Source organism: Vanessa tameamea, chromosome 8, assembly GCF_037043105.1.
Source record: "Vanessa tameamea isolate UH-Manoa-2023 chromosome 8, ilVanTame1 primary haplotype, whole genome shotgun sequence".
In the NCBI taxonomy this organism is placed as follows: domain Eukaryota; kingdom Metazoa; phylum Arthropoda; class Insecta; order Lepidoptera; family Nymphalidae; genus Vanessa; species Vanessa tameamea.
In genome coordinates, this window is record NC_087316.1 from 1,418,289 (window position 1) to 1,445,018 (window position 26,730).

At 32.9% G+C, this 26,730-nt stretch overlaps 1 protein-coding gene across 5 annotated transcripts in view; it reads right to left on the bottom strand.

Moving 5' to 3' along the window:
- Window positions 1–26,730, bottom strand: part of LOC113396323 (integrin alpha-PS2) — a 101,299-nt gene that overhangs the window by 48,483 nt on the left and 26,086 nt on the right. For all 5 annotated transcript variants that reach the window (XM_026634228.2, XM_026634227.2, XM_064215650.1 and 2 more), the window contains exon 2: window positions 14,964–15,124. In XM_026634228.2, the coding sequence (XP_026490013.2) occupies window positions 14,964–15,124 (161 nt within the window). The remainder of the gene's footprint in view (window positions 1–14,963; window positions 15,125–26,730) is intronic.

The window sequence follows — 26,730 nt, forward strand, 5'->3', positions numbered from 1 at the left end:
TCAGTGATGTTCATAAAAATTATGAAATAATTTTATATTATAGATATTCTTTAATAAGTTTAAAACAAAGATACTTAATTTTCTCGTTTTAAATGTCGGTTTTTCTATTGGTTCTGTTACAAAATCCATTGAATGTTTCGCAAGATAGCATTTTTCATCGACAGTATTGCAGTCATTTTATAACATATATGTTATGTATATATAGGTAAACGTAAGGTAGCGTAAAACTAATTTAATAAATATACAGGCAGAACGTAGTGCTAAAAAATAAAACAGCGCCCTTTTTACGGATTTTTGTAACAACATTCTTATATGTGTCTGTGTGTTAAATTTGCATGATAAAAATTCTGCTGCGGTGAGTAAAAAATCGCGCAGTATAATTTCACATTGTGTGCTTAGCCTAATGGCAACATATGTCTTTATACAATTAGTAGAATTAGTAATAAAAGAAAAAAAGCGCACATAAAAAAAACTACAATGAGTACTTAATGTATTTTATAAACAAACACCACATACTATGAATTTCCATATTTAAAAACACATGTTCGTATAGAAGAATGCTTAATATATACTCGCGAAAAAATAAGATTAATATGTAAAGTTTTAACGCCCGATTCGTATATTTAAAGAATCATTATTGTACATCATAAAATTGATGGTTTTGACCGAGACGTTACAGTGCCGTATGAGGGTTTTCGTCAAAACTAACGTCCTGTTTTTTACAGACGATTCATATTCGTTTCTTGAATACTGTAAGCAAACATGTAGTTATTTGTAATAAATTTTATCATGATGTATGTAAACGAAACAAGATAAGCATATGTATCAACTTGACCGAAATTGCGGATCACAGAAAAAAAAATAAAAAATAATATGTAACATATATTATTATTATTTAAAACAATTCCTCAAATCGTAATAATAATTATTATTATTAATCTAAATTTTGTTTACGTCCTAAAAGGAAAATATCTTCAGATTAATGTTTGCGTAAATTACAATGATGGTGGCGAATAACATCAATTATAAACCATAATACATAAAATATATAAATAAATAATGATGAATTTAGACTACAGACTACGCATAAGCGGACCCAGTAGGCGCGTTAGTAGTATATTATTAGTCGGACTAATGTCTATATGAAGGGAAAAGCCGAGCATTGTCACTTTCCTGGTCGGAAAAAAACATGTTTTTTTTTTTCTTTTTGACGTTTATTCTTCAATATAAAACTTGTATTTGAACGCTTCTTGTATCAGTGTGCAGCCGGGACGACTAATGTTTATATAAAAAACAGTTGTTTTTTTTCATATTATATAGGTAGGCAGACGAGCACCTGATGGTCACCAGCACGCATAGACAATGGCGCTGGCTCAATAGGCGCGTAAGTAAGTATAATGTCTATATGTAAAGAGAAATTAGACAAGAATCTCGGTTTGAGTTTGGGGGCCGAGATGTTGTACAATAAAGTTTTCCTTATTTTTTTAACAAAGCACGTTTGCGTTTCATTTAGTCCGATACTCAAGCCAGCGTTGGCCTCAGGATACCACATGATACAAAATTTGGACACGAGAAAAGGAAAATACAATGAAAGAATGAACAACAATTTTGTACATGGAGTAGGATATTTTATATGTAATTTGGAATCACTGTCAAAACAAATGTCATCTATATTTACATTGCGAGAAATTAAGAAGATCATTGTTACATATTATTGAATTCACTTCTAATGTTTTAGCTGTAAGTTTGTAACATATAGTATATCTTTAAATTAGTTGCCGCTTATCTTCCTCCCCACTATATATTTGGATATAAAACAACAACAATCATCTCATGAAGTTAGTGTAGTTGTGGTTAAGTAAGAATAATAATATTCTTTTGCAGAAAGTTAATCAAAATAGAAATCAATGAGTACTTAGAACCCCATAAACATGTAACAATCCCCTTTAGTAGTGAATAAAGCAACCTACCTCATCAATCTGGTCCCAATTGAGCTTACGAATTGAACGAATTGGCCCGGAGTCCGGGCTCCTGACCACTTATTGCTAATTGATCCTAATACTGAGGTCGCTAACATTCTTACGTTTATAGAAATCCGATCCTTATTCGTTTATGTTAAGTGTAATTATCGCATAAACTAATTTCGTATATTTGTTCTAATTGTTCCAGCATCAGGGACCATTTAAGATATAACTTATAGGATAATGGATCTTAAAGCAACCACGATAAGGGTTTTTATTGAATGGTGTATAATCTGGGTTGACGGTTGGCAAATTAATTCTTTGTTTATATATATTTAGTTTGACCAAATTGAAATAATACCAAATGACTAAAGATAACGTAATCTATATCTAGAAGTGGTCGTCTCAGTGATCTCATCTAAATAGTTTAAGTTGCCAATATCGAACTTGCAAAGTGTATAATGCTATTTTATTTTCAGTTCATTTACTAAATAAACAAATAGAAAACACATTATGCTCGGATATTTCGCTTTGTGACTGCAAGTGTATCGCGCAAACGCAATTTTAAATATTTGAAAAAACAAAAGTGCAGGACCCGTGACGTCCATTGTTTGGAAAGTAATCAAAGTTAAACATTATATACATTATACATAAATAGATATACAACGGAGGTATTTTGATATTTTAATATTTATAATAAAATGACAATGAGTAAGATAGCTATTCGCATTTAGGATCCACAATTGATAAAAATCATTTATTAAAAAAAAAAATGACGCAACGAGAGATTTTTTTCAGGTACTCGATTGACGAGAAAAATTTTGGGACTATTTATGTTCTTTAACATTTCTTTAAAATACAGTATTCATCTCCATTGAATATCTTTGACTGATGATGTGGATTTAAATATATGTATACACCTTAGGTCCCAAGGTTGGTGGCGCATTGGTGATGTAAGGGATTGTTAATATTTCTTACAGCGCCATTGTCTATGGGCGGTGGTGACCACTTACCATCAGGTGGCCCATTTGCTCGTCCGCCTATCGATAACATAAAAAAAAAAAATAAGGTAACACGTCGCTCTTCACACCGATCGAAGACTTCAATTAGAGGACACCCTGCGATAATGTGTCAGGCAGACGAAGACTCGTGAGCTATTTAGTCCTCACATACGTTAAAGAATTGGAGAACTTTTCATTTTGAATATAAATAGCTTTTGAACTGGAAATCAACAAAAGATCGTATGAAAAATATATTAATTTTGCAGGAATACATTAAAATGAATAAATACCAATATAATATATAACATTTCGTTTATTTTCATCTGCATTTTTCGTTACTATTGAAAGAAATAAACTTCAACATAAAACATGCACTAATATGGGACTGTTTGAACTTTTAACAACATTTTACTCTAGCAGAAACAAGCTAAGCCTGTTTCTAGTTATTATCTCAGAAAAATGCACGAAAGCAAAACCATAGATAGAAACTTTAACTTATCTGTTATAAAACGGAATTGAAACCCTTCATTATGAACCCAATTTATAACGAGACAAACAGTTACTCGCTTTCCTACCGTCTTCAATTACATCGCAAATATTAATCATAAACAAACGTACAAATTTTACTTGAAGCGTACGTTTTGGCCACTTCAGTCCACTTCAGAACTGGTTATGATCAAATTCAGCCAATAGCCAATGTTTGCCCAACCTTTGTGGGATGGTTATTAGCACGTGACTTGTATTTGGGGAACTAAAGATACATAACGGCTGTTAAGGTAAGGGTAACCGTGATCACGAATCTCTCATTTCAATAACTATATAAAACATACACTCACAACTGTTTCCGTAAGATTAATTTAATTTAATTTATATAAACATCAATAAATATTAAAAAATGGAAATACGAGATTCGTCAGCTCTTGGTAATGACTAGGTCTGCAATATTTCATACGTTTTCCTACCTACCACAGTTTTACCTACTGTGTCCGTATTAACACTGGCTCATTAATAATTTAAGTTGGGCTGCAACACAATCCATTGTTCCTTAGGCAGAATAACTAATGGTCAATGAGTGATACACTTAAAAAAATATATATATTTAAAGCATTTCTGTTGATATTAATGGTTAGATACTAACCAACATCAGTGGATTCATTTTTATCATTAGACATTTGAAAATCGAAAACTATCCCATCATTCGATTTTCGAAAAACGATAGCCAAAGAACTGAAAACTAATTTAATCACTATCTTTTCTTATTGCATTCTAAATACACAGGCGAGGCAGTTTGGCAGTTCGTCTGTGATGTTGATGTCACTTGTAAAGAGATGCATATATGATATCAATCGACTTAAAATTCTTACATTCGGACGAAGTCACTGATATAAAGAATCGCATGACTGTCATTAGGATTTTTTCTTTATACAAATAGAGCTAGTCATGTTATTATTTCCTATTTTGATTTCTTAGTAAATGATTAGTGATAAATCATTCAATTAATAAACGCCAAGCTCGTACGGTGTGACGTCACTCGCAATATCAATAAAGAAATCAGGGTTCGTCGAGGAAATGTGCTTGTAAAGCAACATATGGGAGGTCATTGACCCGTTGCGTTTGCGCATGAAAACTAAATAAATGACGCTTCTGGAGGAGTGCGAGCGCATCAAAGTCGACCCTAATACAAATGTGGCGCTATGGTCATGTAGAGTAACAATGATCATTTTGTAATTAGGATATTTAATTTTTATTTTTTGACTGATCATTTTTTGGTCTGCATATCTGTACTAAGCTATCGGTACTTTACGGTAAGTATGCTTTACGGTTTCTACCAAATGTGGGGGGAGTTAGAAACCTTACGTTCTCTATACCCTTGGTGACGTATACGCAAATTTTCATGAAAATCATTTGTGCAATTTAAAACTTACTTTTGCATTTATAGTATCATAGTCGAATATACCGTTGAATTTGTAGTACTTTTTTTTATTGTCATTTACATAGACAAATGAATGTATGCATACAGCCTAAAAGTATTGAGCAAATCCATAATAATGGTCACACTACACGTATTCAATGCAAATAATTGATTTATTCTTAATCAATGTGTAGACCGTCACTTGCACAATATACATGTGACCTCATTTTTGAATTGGAAGTATACAGTTGATTTATATTTTTATATATACAGAACGGGCTGGACTTTTTGACCATATCGCAATGGGTCATTACATATTTGTGGATGTGTGCGTGCTGGTGTACAACTAACGACACTGGGATGACTTTTTACTGACGTTTTTATAAAGCGCGATGGTCCGTTGGCAAAATTCAGCCACATGTGTATCCAATAACCGAACCTTAACCTTTCGAGGAGAGGGCTTACTTATGACCTTCAAACTGAAAATAAAAATCTGTTATTTTTTGACTTGATTAAATTCTTACAAAATCAGTATCATACGTATAATTGATTAATCCTTTCATGTATATATATTATAAAACAAAATGTCTTCCTTTACTTTCTATTTATATAGCAATGGAATAAGTACGTAAATAGTGATGTTGATAACATGATTATTATATGTTTGATCGAATAGAGTAACTGCTGAGTTTCTTGCGGGTTCAGCTCACTCTAATCTACATTCCGAACCGGAGTGTCGCTTTAAATTAATTTTTCTTTGTAAAATGACGATTCAAATGTAACCCTTAAGACTATTTCAATAGAGTATAATTTTGATTTTGATTATGATACATACTAATACATAACAATACTATACATAAAGCAATACTTTAGAATTTTAGTAACGAATTTTTGCTCTGATTATTAATAGCTCAATGTCCATTGGTATTGATTACATTTCGCGTCGGATGACTAATTTGCGCTTTTGCCTTTGTTATATAAATGAATAAAAAAAGTATTGTTACCCTACAAAGCTCGCGGCTCATTGATTTATGTTTTATCAACGCACGATGCGTTAATGTTACTGCTTTCAACTCGGTCTGAATGCGTTCCCAATCAGAACCACTTCGGACACGCAGCCATCGACACAAACATACAAGATGGATCGTATTTGTAAATATTAAATTATCTCTTTCATAAATCAACACTGAGCTCTTTTGTAGCTAAAAATATACGTCCTAATTACCCGAGTAACTTCGTAAAGTTAAATAAAACCAAAAATGTTATAAAATAAAACATTGGCTATGAAAGATAAGTATATATTTTTTTATTAGAATTGTTACAAATATTTTTACGAATTAATAACAATACAAATTAAAAAAATAAGAACGTAATACCATTTTAAATTTAGAATAAAAAGTGTGTTTTTTTTTTGTCGATCAATAATTTTCTTCCTGGGCCTTTCTCCAATCAAAGAGCAGTAAATTCGCTTATAAAAAATTGTATTCAAACACGTGAACACATACGTCACCTTAGCCGCTTAAATGTTAAGAAATCGTAACATTAAGGACGCAATGTTACTTGTCAGATTTAAATAACGATGTCAACATAAGCCAAATCTAAATTAACTACCAAATTAAATAATAATAATACTCAAAAATTTAATTAAATTCACATCGTGTATTAGGCATACGGCTTATATTTTTTAAACAGAATGACGTTATCTTTAAAACAACCGGTTCCGGAATTAACATGCTAGATACTAGTTTTAGTTAAAACGAGTTATATTTGAATTATTGAGAATATTTAAGGTTGTTTTTAATAGTATTCAACAATAGCATGAATGAATAAATTACACTCATTGAAACAAAATTAATAATAGATAATGAAAAAAATTAATTAAGGTTTAAGTTTCATATATGACGAAATTTTTAAAACCTAAAAATTCAAATTTCGAATACTTTATTCGAACACGAGAAAAAAATCGTTAATTATTTTAAAATAAAACCGGATTGACTGTTTTTAAATTAATTTATTAACGATACAGATAGGTATCCCAATCTCTGATTTGACAGGACTAATATTGCTAGCTCTCTCTCACGTATGTGGTTATAAAAGATAGTAAGTGATAAGTTCTGTCAATTACTTCTGAGATATTTTACAACGGAATCAGCACACGTTTTAGAATTGCGCCTTTTGACTATTTATAAAACCGATATATTGTGTAGGCTCAACTTACACATTATAACAATAATACTTATGTTACTTTCTGACATTAAATAACACTGCTGAAATTCTACTGACAAGAACCGGCCAGAAACTCAGTAGTTACACAAAGTAGGGCAATAAAATTAATTAGACAACTTAATTAAATTTATGTATCCTGTATAAATATCAACGAATGCTAGCATCACGCTTTTTATCGTCCATATAATCTTACATTGTGTAATAAGATTTATCTATTAAAGTTTTTAATAAAAGATTTAAATTTATAAATAGGCAAAGGTCATTGGTACACAGTTCATATATAAGTAATGTACGAAAATATAAATTCCCACAAATAAGGCGATTCTATATTTAAATTAAACGGTTAAATTCTTTGAAATGAAGATACACACTCAATAGTGTCAAGGATGACCTGACGCCATCTTTCACTTAAAATAAATCGTAAGCTGTGGAGCTTTTCTGTAAGCACAATCTCAATGCGGACCGAAATCAACGCAATATCTATACTATTATAAATGCAAATTTAACTCTGTCTGTCAGTCTGTCGCACTTTCACGGCTAAACCAATGAACCGAATTTGATGAAGTTTACCCCTTAAACGTGAGCGATCGGTTTCGCGACAATTAGTTATAAAAATCGTCCAAAGAATGCTACCACGAGGTGTTCTATAAAACATACAAAATATAAATTATAGACGGATCGGAATAACGTAACGTGTCACTTTAAGTCGATTTTCGACATTTCACGAGTGAGTTATTACAGAATAGCACTGTTGACCTAAAGACTTATTTGCGGCTAAGACGTGATATCAAACAGCAATTACATTTTAAACTGTTTACATTAAAAGTGAGATTTATTTATCATATCAATTATAGCAATTGTAATAATCTATTCGTAGTATTATATATTACAAATACGTACACGAATCTTACATTACATCACCCGTATTACCTTTAGTTCACTGTCTAATACATTTGACAATCCCCTTTTTCACTTTCTCGATGGAATCTACATTTCGAACCAGTGTCAGCCTCCTTGAATACAGGGAATTATTATATGAAAACTTTTTCGACATTACTTACGTGAGTAAAGTAACGGCCGCTTAATTTATTATTTATGGTCGACGTCTAATACTTCACGACGGGTTAGTGGTAATGTCGCTGAATTTCATTAAACGTAACCATGTTTAACTTAACTTTACCGCTAAACGCGAAATGTTTTATAAACACAAATTGAGCACACGAAAGTTCATTGGTGCTCGCTCGGACTGGAAGTGAACCGCAACTTGAGCTCACATATATGTACATATATTTACATAGCACGTGTTCTAACCACGATTTAAATAAAAGATTATCTTCCATTTTGATCATTTCGTCTTGCTTCATATAAACGATCTAGAGTATTTTTAAAAACATTGTGAACGACAATACAAGCGGGCAATCGAACCTGCCCACATCAGCACCTACGGGCCAAATATCAAACCCACGTAATTGATTTTAATAACAGCTGTACTAATTCAATTCATTGCTAACTTGTATTTTGATCGCTACAGCGTACGACTTTCTAACGTATAAAATTCAAACGGCACACGTTCACGTAAGCTCTGCGCTTGCATGCGCAAATCGGTTTGCGTTAGCATGCTCGTGTAGATGCTAGACTATTTATTTAGTTCATCTCAGTCTAACAAATAGCATGAGGTTTTTATCAATTAAAAACAAAATAATATTACATCCTCTATCAATACATATTATGAAGAATTCGCTAGAAAGCACACTCACGCCGTACCCGATCTTTACGTTACTAAAACAAATGTATATTTATCAATGACTATTATATATAACTAAATGTATATATACATATAAATATACATATACAGACACTAATACATATATAGTTAGGTAGACTGACAAATCGGCTACCTGATGGTAAGTGGTAGGGAGTACCTAGACTACCAATTCCACTGCCAATGCAACCAATCTTGGAAACTAAAATATCTTTTGCACCTCTAATTACACTGGCTCTGACTCACCCTTCAAACCTTACACTGACTCACCTTTCATATCAGAACATAAAAATACCATATATTGCTGTTTAGCGATAGGATAGTCAAAAAACCTTCTAAAATATAGTAAAAAAACCCAAAATAATTGTACACAAAGATGGTTATTTGACTGTTGCTTCCCTTTAGAAGCTAAATTTAAACGTGTGATTAATATTAAAAGCCTCGTTTAAAATATAACTTATACGGTACTCTCTAATTAATTATGAATTTTAAATTTATATATTTAATAAAGTCCTTGGTACTGACACAATATTACATTACATTACATTAACAGCCAGTAAATTTTCCACTGCTGGACTAAAGCCTCCTCTCCCTTTGAGGAGAAAGTTTGGAGCATATTCCACCACGCTGCTCCAATGTGGGTTGGTGGATACACATGTGGCAGAGTTTCGTTGAAATTAGACATATGCAGGTTTCCTCACGATGTTTTCCTTCTCCAACGAGGACGAGATGTATTATAAACACAAATTAAGCACATAAAAATTCAGTGGTGCTTGCCTGGGTTTGAACCCGTAATAATCGGTTAAGATGCACGCGTTCTAACCACTGGGCCATCTTGGCTACATATATTATAATACTCTTATGATACAATAGAATATTATGAGTAATTTTGCTAATTACAATTGATAGATCACGATAAAGTGTCGACGTTCAGTTTAGGTGAAGCTACTAACTAACATTAAGATTCTAATAATTATATAGATTATGTTATTGATTTACACAATTTATCCGCATTCACACGCCGCGATCACACGACGTGAAAATTCGTGCACTATCTAAGCATCTGTTGTATCAGGGACGTGTTTGCATTTTGATGATTTGTAAAGGCTATCTGCCTGTAAAACAGTTAAGTAAACACTATTTACATTTAACACAACTTATATACCGTATAAGAACATAGTTTATTAATACTAATATATAATTAAACACCTTTGAATCAATTTATTTTCGTCCACAACGATAATTTTCTCTCTGACTTCATCTTGGACCAACAACGCCGATTTTCATCTGTTAAATTTGTTATAATTTATCTTGCATAGGTTGAATTTCACGTGAATAAAAATTTATAATAAATCTACTATAATATTAATAAAGATTTGTCAACATTTTTTTTTGTATGTTAAAGATAATCTTCGGAATCAATTCTAAACATCTTTTCAATGGTAAAAATCTACAATATTCCTGTGTATTATAAATTATATGATATAATTTTCTTTACTAAAAAAAATGCTTCCGTATGAAGCCGGAGCGGTTCGTTCGTCTATTATGATATCGTTTGTTTATACCGCTATAATGAAAACAAAAATCTAAATACCCATAAGCCTGAATACCCGTAAGTCCGTGGCCAGTCGAGGCACGTAGAAGTACCGAGTATGTCATAACTAATATGTACATTCCTGCACAATGAGACGTCACGAGGAATACAGATCAAAAGTGCACTCTCTTCACCTCGGAAGCGGCTCCATTGTATAACTTCATAGTGAAGATAACCGCTCAATACAGATAACGCAAGACCAATATGCAAATATATAGTGTGGGGACGCGTTTATCGACAATATTATTCTATATTTAATTATTTTATCCTATGTTTGATTTTTATTATATAAAATTTGGTAGACGGTCCATAAACCATTCCTTAGACCGCCATAGTATTACCTTGGGCACTAATATGTTTTTTTCCTTTAAGCCTTTAGTTACACTTACTCACTAGCCCTACCAAGTAATTGGACAACATCACATACATTACTCTGTCCCTTACTCATCCCAATGTAAGTAGCAAAAGCACTTGTGTTATGGAAAATTAGAAGTAACGACGGTACCACATACACCCAGACCCAAGACAACATAGAAAACTAATGAACTTTTTCTACATCGACTCGGCCGGGAATCGAGCCCGGGACCTCGGAGTGGGGTACCCATGAAAACCGGCGTACACACTACTCGACCACGGAGGTCGTCATAGTAGTAATTAATTAACGTCACCTCATCAACTTTCTTAACTGAATAAACTAAATAATTTTAAATCGATATACATAATTCTTTAATGTCACATCACTAATTCATATCTTATCAAAGTCGGTTGCATTTCACAACCACCATTGTGGTGATCGGCGCTGACTTCTATAAGCATTGCACCGACTTTCTCTTATCTTTTATAACATTAAAAATTACAGTAGTTTAGAAATAAGTTCCGCTTGACCAGAAAAAATATCTTATCTACATTATGTAAAAAATACTGACTCATTAAATCATATCAAACAACCGTAACGGCAATACTTGTCTGTCAGTGATGATCGAACTCGCTAACGTTTTCATAAGCAACCCGTAGTACTCACTGAATCATTCCATCATAAAATCTAAAAATATAAATAAAATTTACCAGTTACATCACCAATAAAGCAACGTTCACATCTAAACGATATTTCACGCTAAACTTGAATTTAAAACCATCGCTCTTGTTTCCTAAACTCACTTAACCTTTAATCAAATTATTCGAAACTTCTATTGGGTTCTACTAAAATCTACTATTGGATTGGTGCCAATAGCCACAACGGCTATCACTAACAATTATCAAAATCACTAAACTAGATTGGTTGATATAAATAGCTCGTATTGTCGTAGGTCGTATCGTACCCAAGAAATAATCGAATATAAACTGATTTTTTCTAAAATAGACTAGTCTCCCAATTTGATAAGGACGTTCAACCTTCCAACTGTCCCGTTCTGTAGATATATACACAGAACAAACTAGAAGTACTTCTACCTCACCAACAAGATACTTACAAGTATACGAATAAAAATACCAGCTACAAGAGCATAAAACTAATTGCGTAATCGGTAGCAAATAAAGCCGATGCAGGTTTTTGCGGCCGCGCACCTACGCGCCGCCCACTCGGACATGACCTACTAATCCATGATACACGCTAATTATACACGAATTATATTATCCCATTAACAGTTTACACTGTCTGTTATCTACCGGATAAATCTCGCAGTATTTGTGTGGATAAGCTGATTCTTTTTATGTTTTCTATATTATAAACGGGTTCAAACCCAGGCAGGCACCACTGAGTTTTCATGTGCTTAATTTGTGTTTATAATTCATCTCGTGCTCGGCGGTGAAGGAAAACATCGTGAGGAAACCTGCATGTGTCTAATTTCAACGAAATTCTGCCACATGTGTATTCCACCAACCCGCATTGGAGCAGCGTGGTGGAATATGCTCCATACCTTCTCCTCAAACGGGAGAGGAGGCCTTAGCCCAGCAGTGGGAAATTTACAGGCTGATTATGTTATTTATGTTATGTTATATTATAAAGATATTTGAAGATTATTAATAACGTCTATTTAATATCAACTAGCGTTCGTGTTCGAAATTCGAAATATAACAATTTGCACATTTCCAATTTTTTTTTCTGTTCTCATTTTATTATTGTTTTTATTGACAACACTAAAGCTCTTGTAAACCTAAATAACAAAAGACAGGATAACCAAATAAAAAAAACAAGTTTAAAAATATATATACTTTTAAAGACATTCTTACGTTGGTTGTTCGCTGGTCGGTCGTGGTATGGTTTGATTGAGCCAGTAAGAGATTGCACCTGTGATTTGGCAGTGATATGTTTTGCACAGTTAGCTAATGTTTGAGATATCTGTGGCCAAAATTAGGTCAAAAGAACCTTGAATCTTTTCTTGTTTAATTCCCTGAGTCATAAAGTTATATGCTTTACTAATTTATGGTATTGGTTGATTTTTTGTGCCAATAATAATTGTTACCGCCATTCTTGTAGAGAATACAGACAATTTAAGTCCTCAATATAGAAAATCAAGATATTTATAATAATAAATATAATTTGAAGACTATTAAAATTAGGTCACATGTTTAAATACCGAAATATTCAAGGAAACCGTTACGAAGAATTGATCACTCAGCTCTCTACTATAAACGGTCAGCGAAGCATTCTCGTAATTCTGACTATACCGATACAATTATTTCTCATTGAAATACGAGCGTTAAAAACTCAAGTCATAATAAATGCAAATAAATAAAACTCTTAAACAATATATGACGCAGTCAAGTCATAAAAACCGTTCTTGAAATATTAATCTCATTGTTCAACCACAAGCTTATTCGCCAACTGAATCTTAACGGCGTCTGATATTTATGGTAATCACTTCAGCGATTGGGTAACCGAATTGAACAGGTCACCCAAAATACTTGTACTAATTTTATACTCACGTTTATTTGAGGATAACATCAAAAATAAACAACAGATACGTCCCTAAAACAATTATAGAATTAGCAATTACTGAAGAAATTAATATAATCATAGGATTGACAGCTGGATATTATCAGGACCCGATTTGAAGGATTATGGCACGGTGGCGTCAAAACAATGGAGGCAACAATAATGAAGGGCCCCGATTTGAAGCTCCCTTAAATGCAGCCGTCATTATTACAGACAGAGGCTTAAACATCACAGCAGACACTTGCATTTTATAGTGTATAATTTCAAGTGCCTGTTAAAAAGGTTCAAAGCATATTCAAACACGCGACTTCACTTCGACGGTGGATACCAAGCGCGCCGATATGATTCTCACGATGTTTTACTGACCACCTAACCTAGCACGGTATCGATTATAAACACGAATTAAGAACGTGATAACTCAGTAAGGAAACCTCGGATTAAGTTCGATTACCGGTCAACTGAGAGATTAAGTGCATTTTTAATATAATTACCAGTGTAAACATGAAATTTCAGAATATTTGGCTTTATAATATATTATCTTCGACAAATAACTGTATAAAAATACTGAACACGTATTTTATTTATCTGTAATATTTACTCATTGTTGTCGTATTACCTTTTTCATTACAATGGCGGACCTTATTTAATAGCAAGATTCAACGATTAGGTAAGCGGCCTTATTTGGCACATCCATTTATTAGACTGAAAGTAACCGAGATTTCTCCTTAATAAAATGTAATAAAATCCAAACATTTCGCTGTGTATTATTCCTTGACATATTATATACAGCATCCGTCTGGGAACAAAGCGGTGGCGCTGTAACAGTGGTATAAATCAGATGCGCGTGCGCACCGCTGTCACGTTGCGCGGGAGTACGGGACTGCCGGGCTGCACGCCAAATAATAGACAACACACACGTTACATCGTAACTTTTTAACAAATGTGGAACCGTGTTTTTCTCGTTGTCAGGAATGTTTTATTGTTGTGTCAATATGCTTTGGTATTCAGGTTGCGTTTATAAATCTAAGACGTACCATGTGGAGTTTAATACAGCTTTATAATGGTAAATAAAATAGTATAAATGTGTATTTAAAAGGCAATAATATTTATGATTTTGTCACGATTTCAATTTAAATCTTAAGTCGATACTAAATTAAATTTATCACGCGACCTTTCGAAGATACAAGAGTATGAACTGACACTTTTAAATGGTAGTGTGCGTTGGACTTTCACGGAAATGGTTCCGTAGTATTCGATTTCTCGAGTAAATTTACACATATACTTTTCATTGGCGTTTCCCTTTATACCTCATACTCTTAATGCTTAGTATTATTAGAAATAGGAGATCTCTCATGCTCGATTTTGGTATATCTTATATTCCATTTTATTGGATACATAACATAGTGCCTTTATGTTCTAATTTTACCTACCGAAGTCTTTTCTCATTGGTCACAGAAATATGAATTAAAAAGGTATATACATACATAAAGGGTAAAAGAGTATTACTGATACGAGAGTAATCATATTATGCGTTGTTTCGTCGCTAATGCGGAACCGTTGTTTGGTACTTACTTCGATTCTTGTCAAATTCCATGAGCGAACACAACTGGAGCGGGTTAGTGCCGTCTTCCGGCGGGTAGCCGCGATGTCCGGGCTGGCAGCGGTACACCGCGCCCGGACGACGAACGCCGCTTACTTGGTACGGCTCATCTTCTGGTGCTCCCACCAAGATCCTGGAAAGAAAGAAATAATTGAGATTACGAAGTCCAAGTTAGTAATCCAATAATGGATGTTAATTGATTATCTCCGGATGTGTATAACTTTCTTGATATTGACGGAAAAAAGTTTTATTATGTGTGACTTTAATGCGTCAGCGTTTTGAGTTATATTTGTATTTACGTAAAATTGTTAAACATATTTCGCCTTACAATTTGATCGCGTTACAACAGTTTCTGTCTTCATTAAATTCTCATAAAAAATATTATGTTAAGGATCTCTTGACAGCGGAGGCAGGTAGTTATGGAGATTTCTTTATTGTGGTCAAAAAGTTAATTGATAATAATTAATTAACAATCAATATAAGTGCAAAATTTATATAATACGTCGTAATGTAATCAAACATATCATAGTTTTTTTTTTTGTTAAATAAACTAAAATGAGTTAATCATATGATTGTTATGCATTATAAATATTACTTTTTCGTATTATAATATCGAAGAGCAATGTAATCTCTGTGGCCATCTAGCGTTGAATAGGGTCAAACAGTCGCAGGGCCAACGCTGGCGAAGTGCCAGCCACGGAAATAGACAGAGTTCAATCCCCGGCTGGGTAACCGCTCGCCAAATTGTATTCCTATATAACTGACTCATATTGACAACGTGTTGAAATCTGTACAGCCACATATAATACGCACGAATAATGTGTCATTTTACATATCATATATATATACATATATATATTTTTACAATAGATTTGTTGATAACATTAACATAAACAAAAGGTGGAAAAAAAAATATTAGATATGTATTATGTAAAACGGAAGTTTATCTACTAACGTAACAATAAAAGTTACTCAACCGACATACCTATGTAACATTTCTTTCCCTTATTTACACGTATCTATGGCTATTATTATTATTATTATTTTATTTTTTTATTAGATGATAAATTTTTAATCAATTGAATGAGAGATTATTAAAATCAAATGTCTAATTTATGCACTTCATAAACATAATAACATAATCAGCCTGTAAATTTCCCACTGCTGGGCTAAGGCCTCCTCTCCCGTTGAGGAGAAGGTATGGAGCATATTCCACCACGCTGCTCCAATGCGGGTTGGTGGAATACACATGTGGCAGAATTTCGTTGAAATTACACACATGCAACCTGCATGTGTGCATGTCCTCACGATGTTTTCCTTCACCGCCGAGCAAGAGATGAATTATAAACACAAATTAAGCACATGAAAATTCAGTGGTGCCTGCGTGGGTTTGAACCCGAAATCATCGGTTAAGATGCACGCGTTCTAACCACTAGGCCATCTCGGCACTTCAACTATTATTATAATGTTATGTTATATTATATAAATTTAAAGTTGATTTTACCACTAAAGATCTATTTGTTAATTTCTGTTATTATTATTATTATTATTTACACGTATCTATGTATATATCTTGTTTTTGATATCGTGAGTAATATTAAACATACTTGACACCGTCTATTATAGGCCTCGTTTAACATTTGAACTAAGACGCTTTGCCTGTAATTACACTGGCTCACACTCAATTTAACCCGAATATACATACAATGTATTGACGCTCGATTTCACAAAATAAAAGATAATTAATCTACCTTATTATCCGATAGCTACAATATTCCTACATATATATTTATATACAACACATACGAAAAAGAAAAGCTTATCATAATATACACAAATTTGTGCAATAAGATAGTATTATTACAAAAAATTCTAAAAATTACATGAAACCATCAGGAGATACAATAGATATTATGAATATTATTTATAAATGAATTCGTATCAGTTATCGTATATTTACCTACGAAGGTGCACACATACAAAAAATCATCCAGTCATCGTATCCATATAGTCACACACTTAAACATATAATATACTAGCTGAACCCACGGCTTTGGAACAGAACGTTTTATCCCCAACATTATCCCGTTAATTTAATCCCCAACATTCTATCCGTCCTTGGGGTACAAGTTTGCTTTATAGAAAATTTCATAAAAAATCGCTTCAGTGATTTAGACGTGAAAGAGTTACTATAGAATGTATAATGTTAGTTCCGATTTAGTAAATCATAGTTCATAGAATAGCGCTACAAAAACATTAAAATGATAAATAATAATCACGATTACATAATTGACACGATTTTCACATCAATCAAAATAAGTATATAATCTCAAGTGAGGTGTCTATGAATTAATTCACTGTTCGACTTTTCATCATTATGTCGCATCTCCGAGTTGAGTTTGCGGCGAACGACAAATGTATTTCTGGCGCCGGAAGAGGGGACTATTTTAAACTTGATCTCACCTTAGACACACAAGACGAAGGTGAGATAATACACTAGGAAACCTCACTATGTTAAAATCTTATACTGTCATCGAAATCAAAATATCCTATAATCGATTAGGCTATAAGCACCTTTGAATATTAAATTATATGTAAACTTCGGGAAGATTCTACGGTTAAAATTAGGCTAAAAAATTGGTACTTTTTATAAAATAGTTTGACCATCCGATCTGGTAAGTGATCACCATCCATTATAGAAATAAAGGCGCTTAAAGAAATATTAACCATTACTTAAAACACCTATGAGCCACCAAACTTGGGAACCATGAAGATGATGTCAATATCATGAGAGATTAGGTACCTACCGAGACGGACTTACAAAAAGTTCAACCACAAAATAAATATTTTTATCAAATTAAATAAGTATTGACCAATTTATACGACATTAGAAAACATAAATTATGTACATAAATTATGTAATCATAAACAAATTTATATAAATGCCCATCAATATCAACGAATATTAACTGTACAGAAAATTAATATTTATTTACTAAAAAAAAAAGTCTTTTAATTTATTAATATAAATACGTAAACAAAGAGTTATTGCTCACCTGAATATTATCAAGAAATAACTTTACAGATAAGTTTGTTTTGCGTTGAAGACTGTAATTGCTTTAAGACAATAGTATCTCAATATTTCCATTATTATTCTGTTCTTGTAATCTGAGTTAGTCAACCATTTAAGCGCAGATTATTAATGAGTCATTTGTTCATAATCGATGTAAATATTAACCTTATATTTATTTATTATTTGATCACCAACAAAGTGCTTACAAATACAATGTAATACTGACACACTTATTTCGGAACCAAGTGACGTCTTAATAACAGGTGATATCGATATTCGAATAAGACAGGCGAAAATCACTTATAATATTCAGTTACAATGTACTACGTAAAAATTTAAGTTACAGAATATACAATCGTTGATGTTTATCTTTAAAAAAATAACGTTTGATTAATCCCTAGTTTGTTCTATAATGTTAAAATAAAAATAAAAAAACAGTGCATTACCCACTGGTAAGCAAGGACCTCTGATGCTTCGAGGAGAATTTTTGTATTATTCGACTATAAGATGTATCTCAATGTGACAGAATTTCCGCCGTTCGAGAATTAGAAACACAATTTAAGCACCTGAATACTAATGCTGCTAACTCAGGTTTGAACGTAAGTCTTTGATTAAGACTAACATACCACTGGACCATCTCGGCCCAGTTGAATGTATCAATTTCTTTAATTAGTTCTCATTATTTATTATTTTATTTAATGAAATAATAAATATAAGAATAACAAGGATCAATGTCTTGAAATGTCATTGTTATAAAAATTGAGCAAGTGAGTGTTGTGTTGAGCCGAGATGGCCCAGTGGTTAGAACGCGTGCATCTTAACCGATGATTTCGGGTTCCAACCCAGGCAGGCACCACTGAGCTTTCATGTGCTTAATTTGTGTTTATAATTCATCTAGTGCTCGGCGGTGAAGGAAAACATCGTGAGGAAACCTGCATGTGTCTAATTTCAACGAAATTCTGCCACATGTGTATTCCACCAACCCGCATTGGAGCAGCGTGGTGGAATATGCTCCATACCTTCTCCTCAACGGGAGAGGAGGCCTTAGCCCAGCAGTGGGACATTTACAAGCTGATTATGTTTTATGTTTATGTTTATGAGTGTTGAGCACCACGCTGCTCCACTTCGGATTGACGGTTGTACCTGCTTTCTTTGCCTACTGTACTATGTCACCAGGTTAACATAAATCACTAATAAAGAAATTACAAAAAAAGTTTAGCACTTGATAACAGTAACGCTCTAAATCCGCAATTGAATCCGCAACCAGTTCGGTTTTTTAGTTCGATTAAGATCAACTTGATTCATCTAGGCCGTCTCGATTCGTGTAAACCTTAACGTCGTTACCCTCAACCGATAGTGACATTCGCGGCGATACTAGATAACATACTTATAATGTACGTACGTATAGTATACATATCTGATGATTTTCTGGTGTAAATACCTTTTGAATTCATCTAAATAGTATGTTTAGTTCCAAATGTGACCGGTAGGGCGTTGTAAAATTTGTCATAATTATTTACGTCATCGATATTTAAAAAATCTCGAAAGGCTGACCACACTAGTTATTACAGTCGCTTTAATTTGAAATTAATAAAGAATAATTCAGACGTTTCAGAAATCTTACATCTCATCCTGGAATATAATTAGGGTCAGCCAGGAGAACAATAATATGTAGATTTAATTGTTATTCGCTACGCTCTGGATCATCTTGGCTGTCAAGTGAACGTGTCCGATCGGGTGTAGCTGATTCAACCGCTGACTGAGTCACGGCGCCGCCGAGCGCCACCTGGCTTGTGTTTTATTTTTGTTATCGTTACGAAATTAAGATGTTCGCTTCATATCAGATGTTTTTAAAATCAGTCATCGTGAAAAGAGGTCTTATATTTTTAACAGATAAAAAATAACTTTAAATATTTAAAGAGTTTCTTTACTTATTCATTTAAGTTCACCGACTATTGTTTACATAAATTATAGAAATGTAACAATTACGTTAGAGATTTAATCTCTGCGTACGTGGCAGTTAAATATGTAGACATTGGCATAGCTTAAACAAAAAAAAAATTCTTATATGAATCAATCAAATCAAAGTATACTTTATCCAAGTAGGCTCTTACAAGCGCTTTGGAATCCTCATTTTACTTGAACTGTATTCAACGAAAGCGACCATCGATTCAGATTCTAGAAGAAACGACAAGAAACTCAGTAATTATTGTTAGAATAGACTTGTTTGATTTTACAGAATCTTGCAAATGGGTTTTGGATGTGACGAGGAATTCTTTTTGGGCTAAATAAACAGAAACAGTGTTATAATAAACAGTAAATGAAATGTGCTCATTAGATTATTGTATTAAGATAATACTGAGGTAAATAACTCAAATGGGTTAAATACATGTAATTATATAAAATTATCTGACATCTTTCAACATGGTATTATCTCTACTCTGCCCTTAGTGATAACGAAACGGAATACAGCCTATTATATAAAGGAACCTAGATAGCCAAATGAAACAGGCTTTCATTGCTTATGGGCTCCGGGCTCAAAATTAAATAAGCTTTTTTTATAATATAGTTAAGAGGACGATTAAAAGGCCACTTGATTGTAATAGCACCACCATATACATTGCCTCTGTAAGAAATGTTAACTAATCTTTCCGTCGTCCCTTGTGCCTGTAGTATGGTACATTGGCTTACTAACCCTTCAAGCCATAACACAACTATACTAAGTACAGCTGTTTGGCGGTACAATATCTGATGAGTTGGTGGTACCACTGCACAAAACCCTACCCAGTGAAAAGATCTAGTTTTAAACGTATGGTAAATTACATATTAATTCTTCTTGTTAACAGAAAATTTTATCACAACATAAATGGTTTATATTTTAAAAAAATATCATATATAGGTAGTTTGAGAATGAAAGCGAGTATTTCTCATACACAAAAATATTCCAATTTGTTATCAAAAATGATCTAAAACAAATCTTTTTCAGTAAATTTTTGTGTCACGTGATAACGATGAGCGATAATGTGCTCACACTTAGCCTTTGAGTCAATGAAAGATAATAAGGCGATGACACAAAGGTCAAAAACATTCTCCAGACATCAAGGACTCGACTTGGAATATTGCCAAATATTGGATCAAACATTGGTTCAAATATCACAAGTATATTTCGTGTTGTTATTTGTATAATATTTTTAATGTCTAAATTTTTAATTATCTATTACGTATATTCTTTTACTGAATAAATTTGTGTCATTACTGTCGCATACTAAATGAAAAATATATTTTTTTAATGTGTTGCATATTTTTTCCAAAATGATTCAATAAAAAATAAAACATTCTTGACGTACTTACTTGAACTTTGATAAAGTAGTTCAAACCGATCTATATTAACGTAAAAACTACCGTAAGGTTATTTAATAAAACCGGCCAAGTGCGAATCGGACTCGCACACGAAGGGTTCCGTACCACTGTCAATAAAAACGGTCAACTTTTCTATCTGTTAATACAGCGGCAACAGAAATACATCATCTATGAAAATATCCCGTTTTAACGTTTGGGTACGGAACTCTAAAAAGTTAAGTAACGGTTAAGGCCTCCTCATCAAATGTGGTTAGGAGATCTTCTCAATTCTTCCTAATATTATTTATTCAACTATAAATGGTGAACAAATAATACATTAGTATTTCAAAACAATAAAAGATCTGAAGATATAAACAGGTTACCTTAACTCAATATCAGCTCGATCTCCGATTATTTAAAGCAGCGAATTGATTTCCATAAAACATTTATATTTTTCAAGGATCCCTATTAGTTTTGCATTACAGCAACGTGACTGGTAGAAGTGAAACGAAGAAACGAATACAGTATTAAAATCAGCTAAACTCGCTTATACATGTGACTTCAGGAGTTGAATAATAATAATAATAATATAACCAATCCTTACATCACCAATGCGCCACCAATCTTGTGAACTAAGATATTATGTCCCTTATGCCTGTCGATACAGCAATACTGACAACTACTGTTTAGCGGTAGAATATGTGATAAGTGGGTGGTACCTACCCAGACGGGCTTGCACAAAGCCCTACCACCAAGTGACTATAATACAAACGACACTCAATTATAAAACTCTTACGAAATTCAATATTTGGCTCATTGGTTACACGTTGGCTCTAGTTGTCATAATATAAGGTAAAGTGTATTTTTCTTAGTAACTTTATAAGTACTAAGTATTATGGCAGGAAAATCCCAATTTACTGGTTCGACCGTATTTTGAATCAACAACTTCGCGATCTAAAATTTTATGTTCTTTGCTTGTAGTATACGATCTTATTAATTTAAGTTAAAACCTTGTCTCATTGTTGTTTACACTCGAGTAAAAGTCGAAATTTCTAGCATAATACGAATAATTACATAACGGTGACCGCGTGACGTACGCCGTGCATTCGCTAAGATACTTTAAAAACAATTCACATCACGTGAAAACACGAACTATCTAGTTTATATTTTATAATTCTTTATCAATGTTGTCACTGTTACAATTTCTAACATCTCGTTAGTGTTGCGACACACGCGGTTAACAAACCTTCTGTAAACTGAATTTAATCTTTTACACGAGCAATTAGGGTCGTTGTCTTCATTGCTTGTAGGTATTTTACAGGTGGGAAGGCTTTACTGCCTAATTAGTCAACGTGTAAAACACGGAAAGAAAGTTTTTTAACGATAACTATAGATTTTTATTTACTTTTATTAAACTTCGCACGTCCATGACGCGGCAAACGGAGCTGACACACGTTGACTCTAGGCATAAGGCATGATATATTATATAAATTTTATCGTTTTGAATAGAGTAACCACTGAGTTCCTTGCAGTTTTTTCCAGATAGAATCTACTTATAAAACCGGTAGCTTTACGTTTAATTCAAATCTGTAAAATAAGCATTAAAAGTTGCTTGTAAAAGACAACTTGACTAAAGTATATTTTGATTTTGGTGCTGATGAAAAAATTAATACATAATGAAATTTTGTACTGGATAATTTATGACGGCTATTTTTTATTTAGTTACTTCGTCTGACAAACAAATAATATAAACCAATTAAGTTTCAATTTAAAACTAAATCATACATAGAAAATAAAGTTGAAATTAAATTATTTAGGAGATAAAATTGAATAATTTCTAAATAATACACTCGACCCTAAAGACCGTGCAAAGTGGAGTAGACTTAGTCGGAAGGCAGAGACTGGATATAGCCGGGATTAAATGCAAGGCAGAAGACGAAGAAGAATGTCCAAATAATACGATCTAAATAAATACTAAACGAACAAATAAATCACCAACTCTCTCGAAATAAGCGACTTTATAGATGTCACATGGATACGGAACCAGTCTCGTTATATTGTAGGTCACGATATTTGCAGACATTACGGTCGGAATGTCAATTTGTCGTACTAATTGTTTCTTGTTACGGCGGTACGAGCGACGCGTCGTCTTACCAACGATGTTATTTTCTTTGTGTCATTACTCGTATATCACGTGACACGTTTTATGTATATCTTACTGTAAAAACTCGAACTAAGGTTAATCTTAAGATTTTCCAGTAAAACCTAAGATTTACCGACATGAGTTGGTAAATGTAAGTATTACAAAGGGACGACTTTTTCGGACTCTTACCATTCCAACCTAAGCTAACCTAACATGTAAATCCTATGATTTACTAAGTGAATGATGGTAAAAGTTCGAATCCGAAAGTTTTATGGACATTTACCATTCATAATCGTTAAATCTTAGGTTTTACTGGAAAATCTTAAGATTTACCGTAGTTCGAGCTTTTACAGTAACTTATATACAATTGCCGACCGCTTTTATGGTTAGATTTTAATCCTGGCTTCAAAGCTAGGTCGGGCCGATGAAAATTGGGTTTTTCTATCGAAAAATTCTCAGTAGCAGACCACAATATGGATCTTGTAAGCATGTAAAACAGTTATCCTGCACCCGATCTCTTTCCGGTCCTGTCGGATTTGAGTCAGGGAATAGATATTGCACCTGTGCCCTATAATATGTCCTGCGTAATGTTGGCTTGTCTGTTGGCAAGCCAACACTACGTCATCATATAAAATTACGGTGTGCGTATGCTCTTAATTCTTTCTCCCTTAACTGATTATATTGATTACAAATAAATTTTAACTTTACTTAGAAGGTTATTAGTCATAAGATTTGTAGTAATTATAACAATGCATATGTACATAGAATTATAAGCATATGAATTATGATACATAGAATTAAAAGCAATACATATATGAAATATATAATTATGATATATTTAGTGTCATAAGTAAATAAGTCATGATTGGAAGCCCCACAGATACCGCGTAGGACGACTACAGTTTGACCCTTCCGTCTCGAGATCGTCTCGTCGTGATTACGGAATTTGATAGGCTTCGCTAAAATATTTTAATTGCATGTTCATGAACATACTTGTTAATAAGGTTTTAAACAACGGAAATGATATTAATAAATCATTTTTATTATTACATGAATCTATATATTAGTTTTGTAATGTAACGCACTGTGGATATTGCGTAATTTTGATTTTACGAGGGGCTTCTCAAGCTTCATTTTCCCCCAGAAATCAATACGATCATGAAATTTCTAACCGAAGCCGCGGCTGTAGAACTAGTTTAACTATATAAGAACGTATTTATTGCGAGGAAGTGAGTTCAGTTTATCTGAATCGAAACAGAACTGTCTAGCTGGTATTTCTCGTTAATTAATAATAATATTTATGTTATAAGAAATAATCATTGCGTCATGTTTTAACAATGAAATAAACAATTTCAACTTCAAACTATTTAAGCTTAATATATGCGATAGGAGATATACAACAATTCTTAATCTACGTCTAAACTAACATTATAAAAGTAACTGTCTCTGTTACCTATGTCATTCAAGCTATGTAGCTAAAAATGACTGACTTTTTAAGTCACTACTAGATGAGGTAAAATGTGATGGCGGTTTGTGTGCTAAAGTTTAATAAATTTCACGGGTAAAGCAACTTCAACTGGTTCAATATAAATAATTAGGAAATTTGTTGAAAATGTTGTTTTTAAATTCTTTACTAATTTTTAATACTAATGTTTGTTTAATAAATGACATATAACAGCAATATTTCAACATATTATTTGTCTTAAGCATTAGGTAAGTGTTATAAGGAGGTGCGATGCTAGCCGCGCTAAGAATGTTGTGTGACGAAAACCTTAAATTTGAATTAAGTTACCTGAAGTTTATAACACTAACTATACCATAAATAAAAATCACACTATAAAAATGACATTCTCCTTAAAACATTAACAACTTTATTTAGTGAGTATATTTAGTTGGTACATTTCTGCACGAAACGGTTGAATTATGATTTCTACGACGGTACCTTTGCGTTGGAATAGATCAATAATTATTTACATTGTTAATGCACTGCCAGCTATGGGATCTATTACGTTGTCTTGTGTCTATGGTTACACTGAAGCCGACATCCTTCATACCAAATACATTGTATTGAGTTTGACAGTAGAATAACTTATGGTTAGGAGTTTCCAGACGAGCCAGTACAGTCTGGCTATGGATAAAATGTGCTGTATTGAAACATAATTATTGAGTTAGTCAGTCCTCTATAAGACCTCACTTCCTTTCTCACTCGAGAAGTTATTTTAGATACATGTATGTGTTATCATATTTATAGTCAACGTCGCATATATCAATCGTGTTCTGCGATGAGTTACGAGTCTGTTATTACAGCTTAGATCTAAGACTATTCAGATTTTCCTTTATTTTTGTTACAAAGGCTATTTTACCCTATATTAATTAACATGTTTTGTGTGTTCCACATAACCAGCTGAACTGAAGAATCACACACACTATAGGCACTGGTGACAATAGCATAAATCGTATACTAAATATTATTCAAAATGAGCGATTAATTTGATTATTAAATCAAATAAATAATTTGCAAATAAAATGTTATAGTCATTGAAAGTAAAGAACAAGTGACATAAGATGCCCGGCCCGCATAGGGTGGGCCTTCGCCCTGATTGACTCAATGAGAAGATTGCAAGGGTCTGCGGACCCGTGAGAATGGCGAGTGCCACGCGAGTACACTTATATTACATTATTTAACTTCATAAAACAATTCACAATACAAATATTGAACTGGATTTATTTTAAGTAAAAATAATTACCCCCATCTTCATTACTTTTAAAACATTTTGGTATCCTGTTGTTTCGACTTCATTGACATTTATTTTGTTATATATTCAAACCTACATCACGACTGTCTTATTTAAAAACTACAATTTCGTAGAAAATACTTTTTTTTATTTAGATGGCAAGCAACCTGCTAATGACACATTGCTGAGCATCCTCTTGTCTCCGGGAAAAGGCTTGGCACTTTTTCCACCACGCTGCTCCAGTGCGTATAATTTGGCAAACGTATGGCAAAATTTCATCCGACACATCTACGTCAATCCGACATTTTATCGTACAGCGGAATAAGAATAATAACACTTAAGATTTACCGTAATTTATGCAATTTATATATATATATATCTCGAATAGGATATCTCTAGATTGGTTTATTGAATTAATAATAACATTACGATACGAACATATATGATAC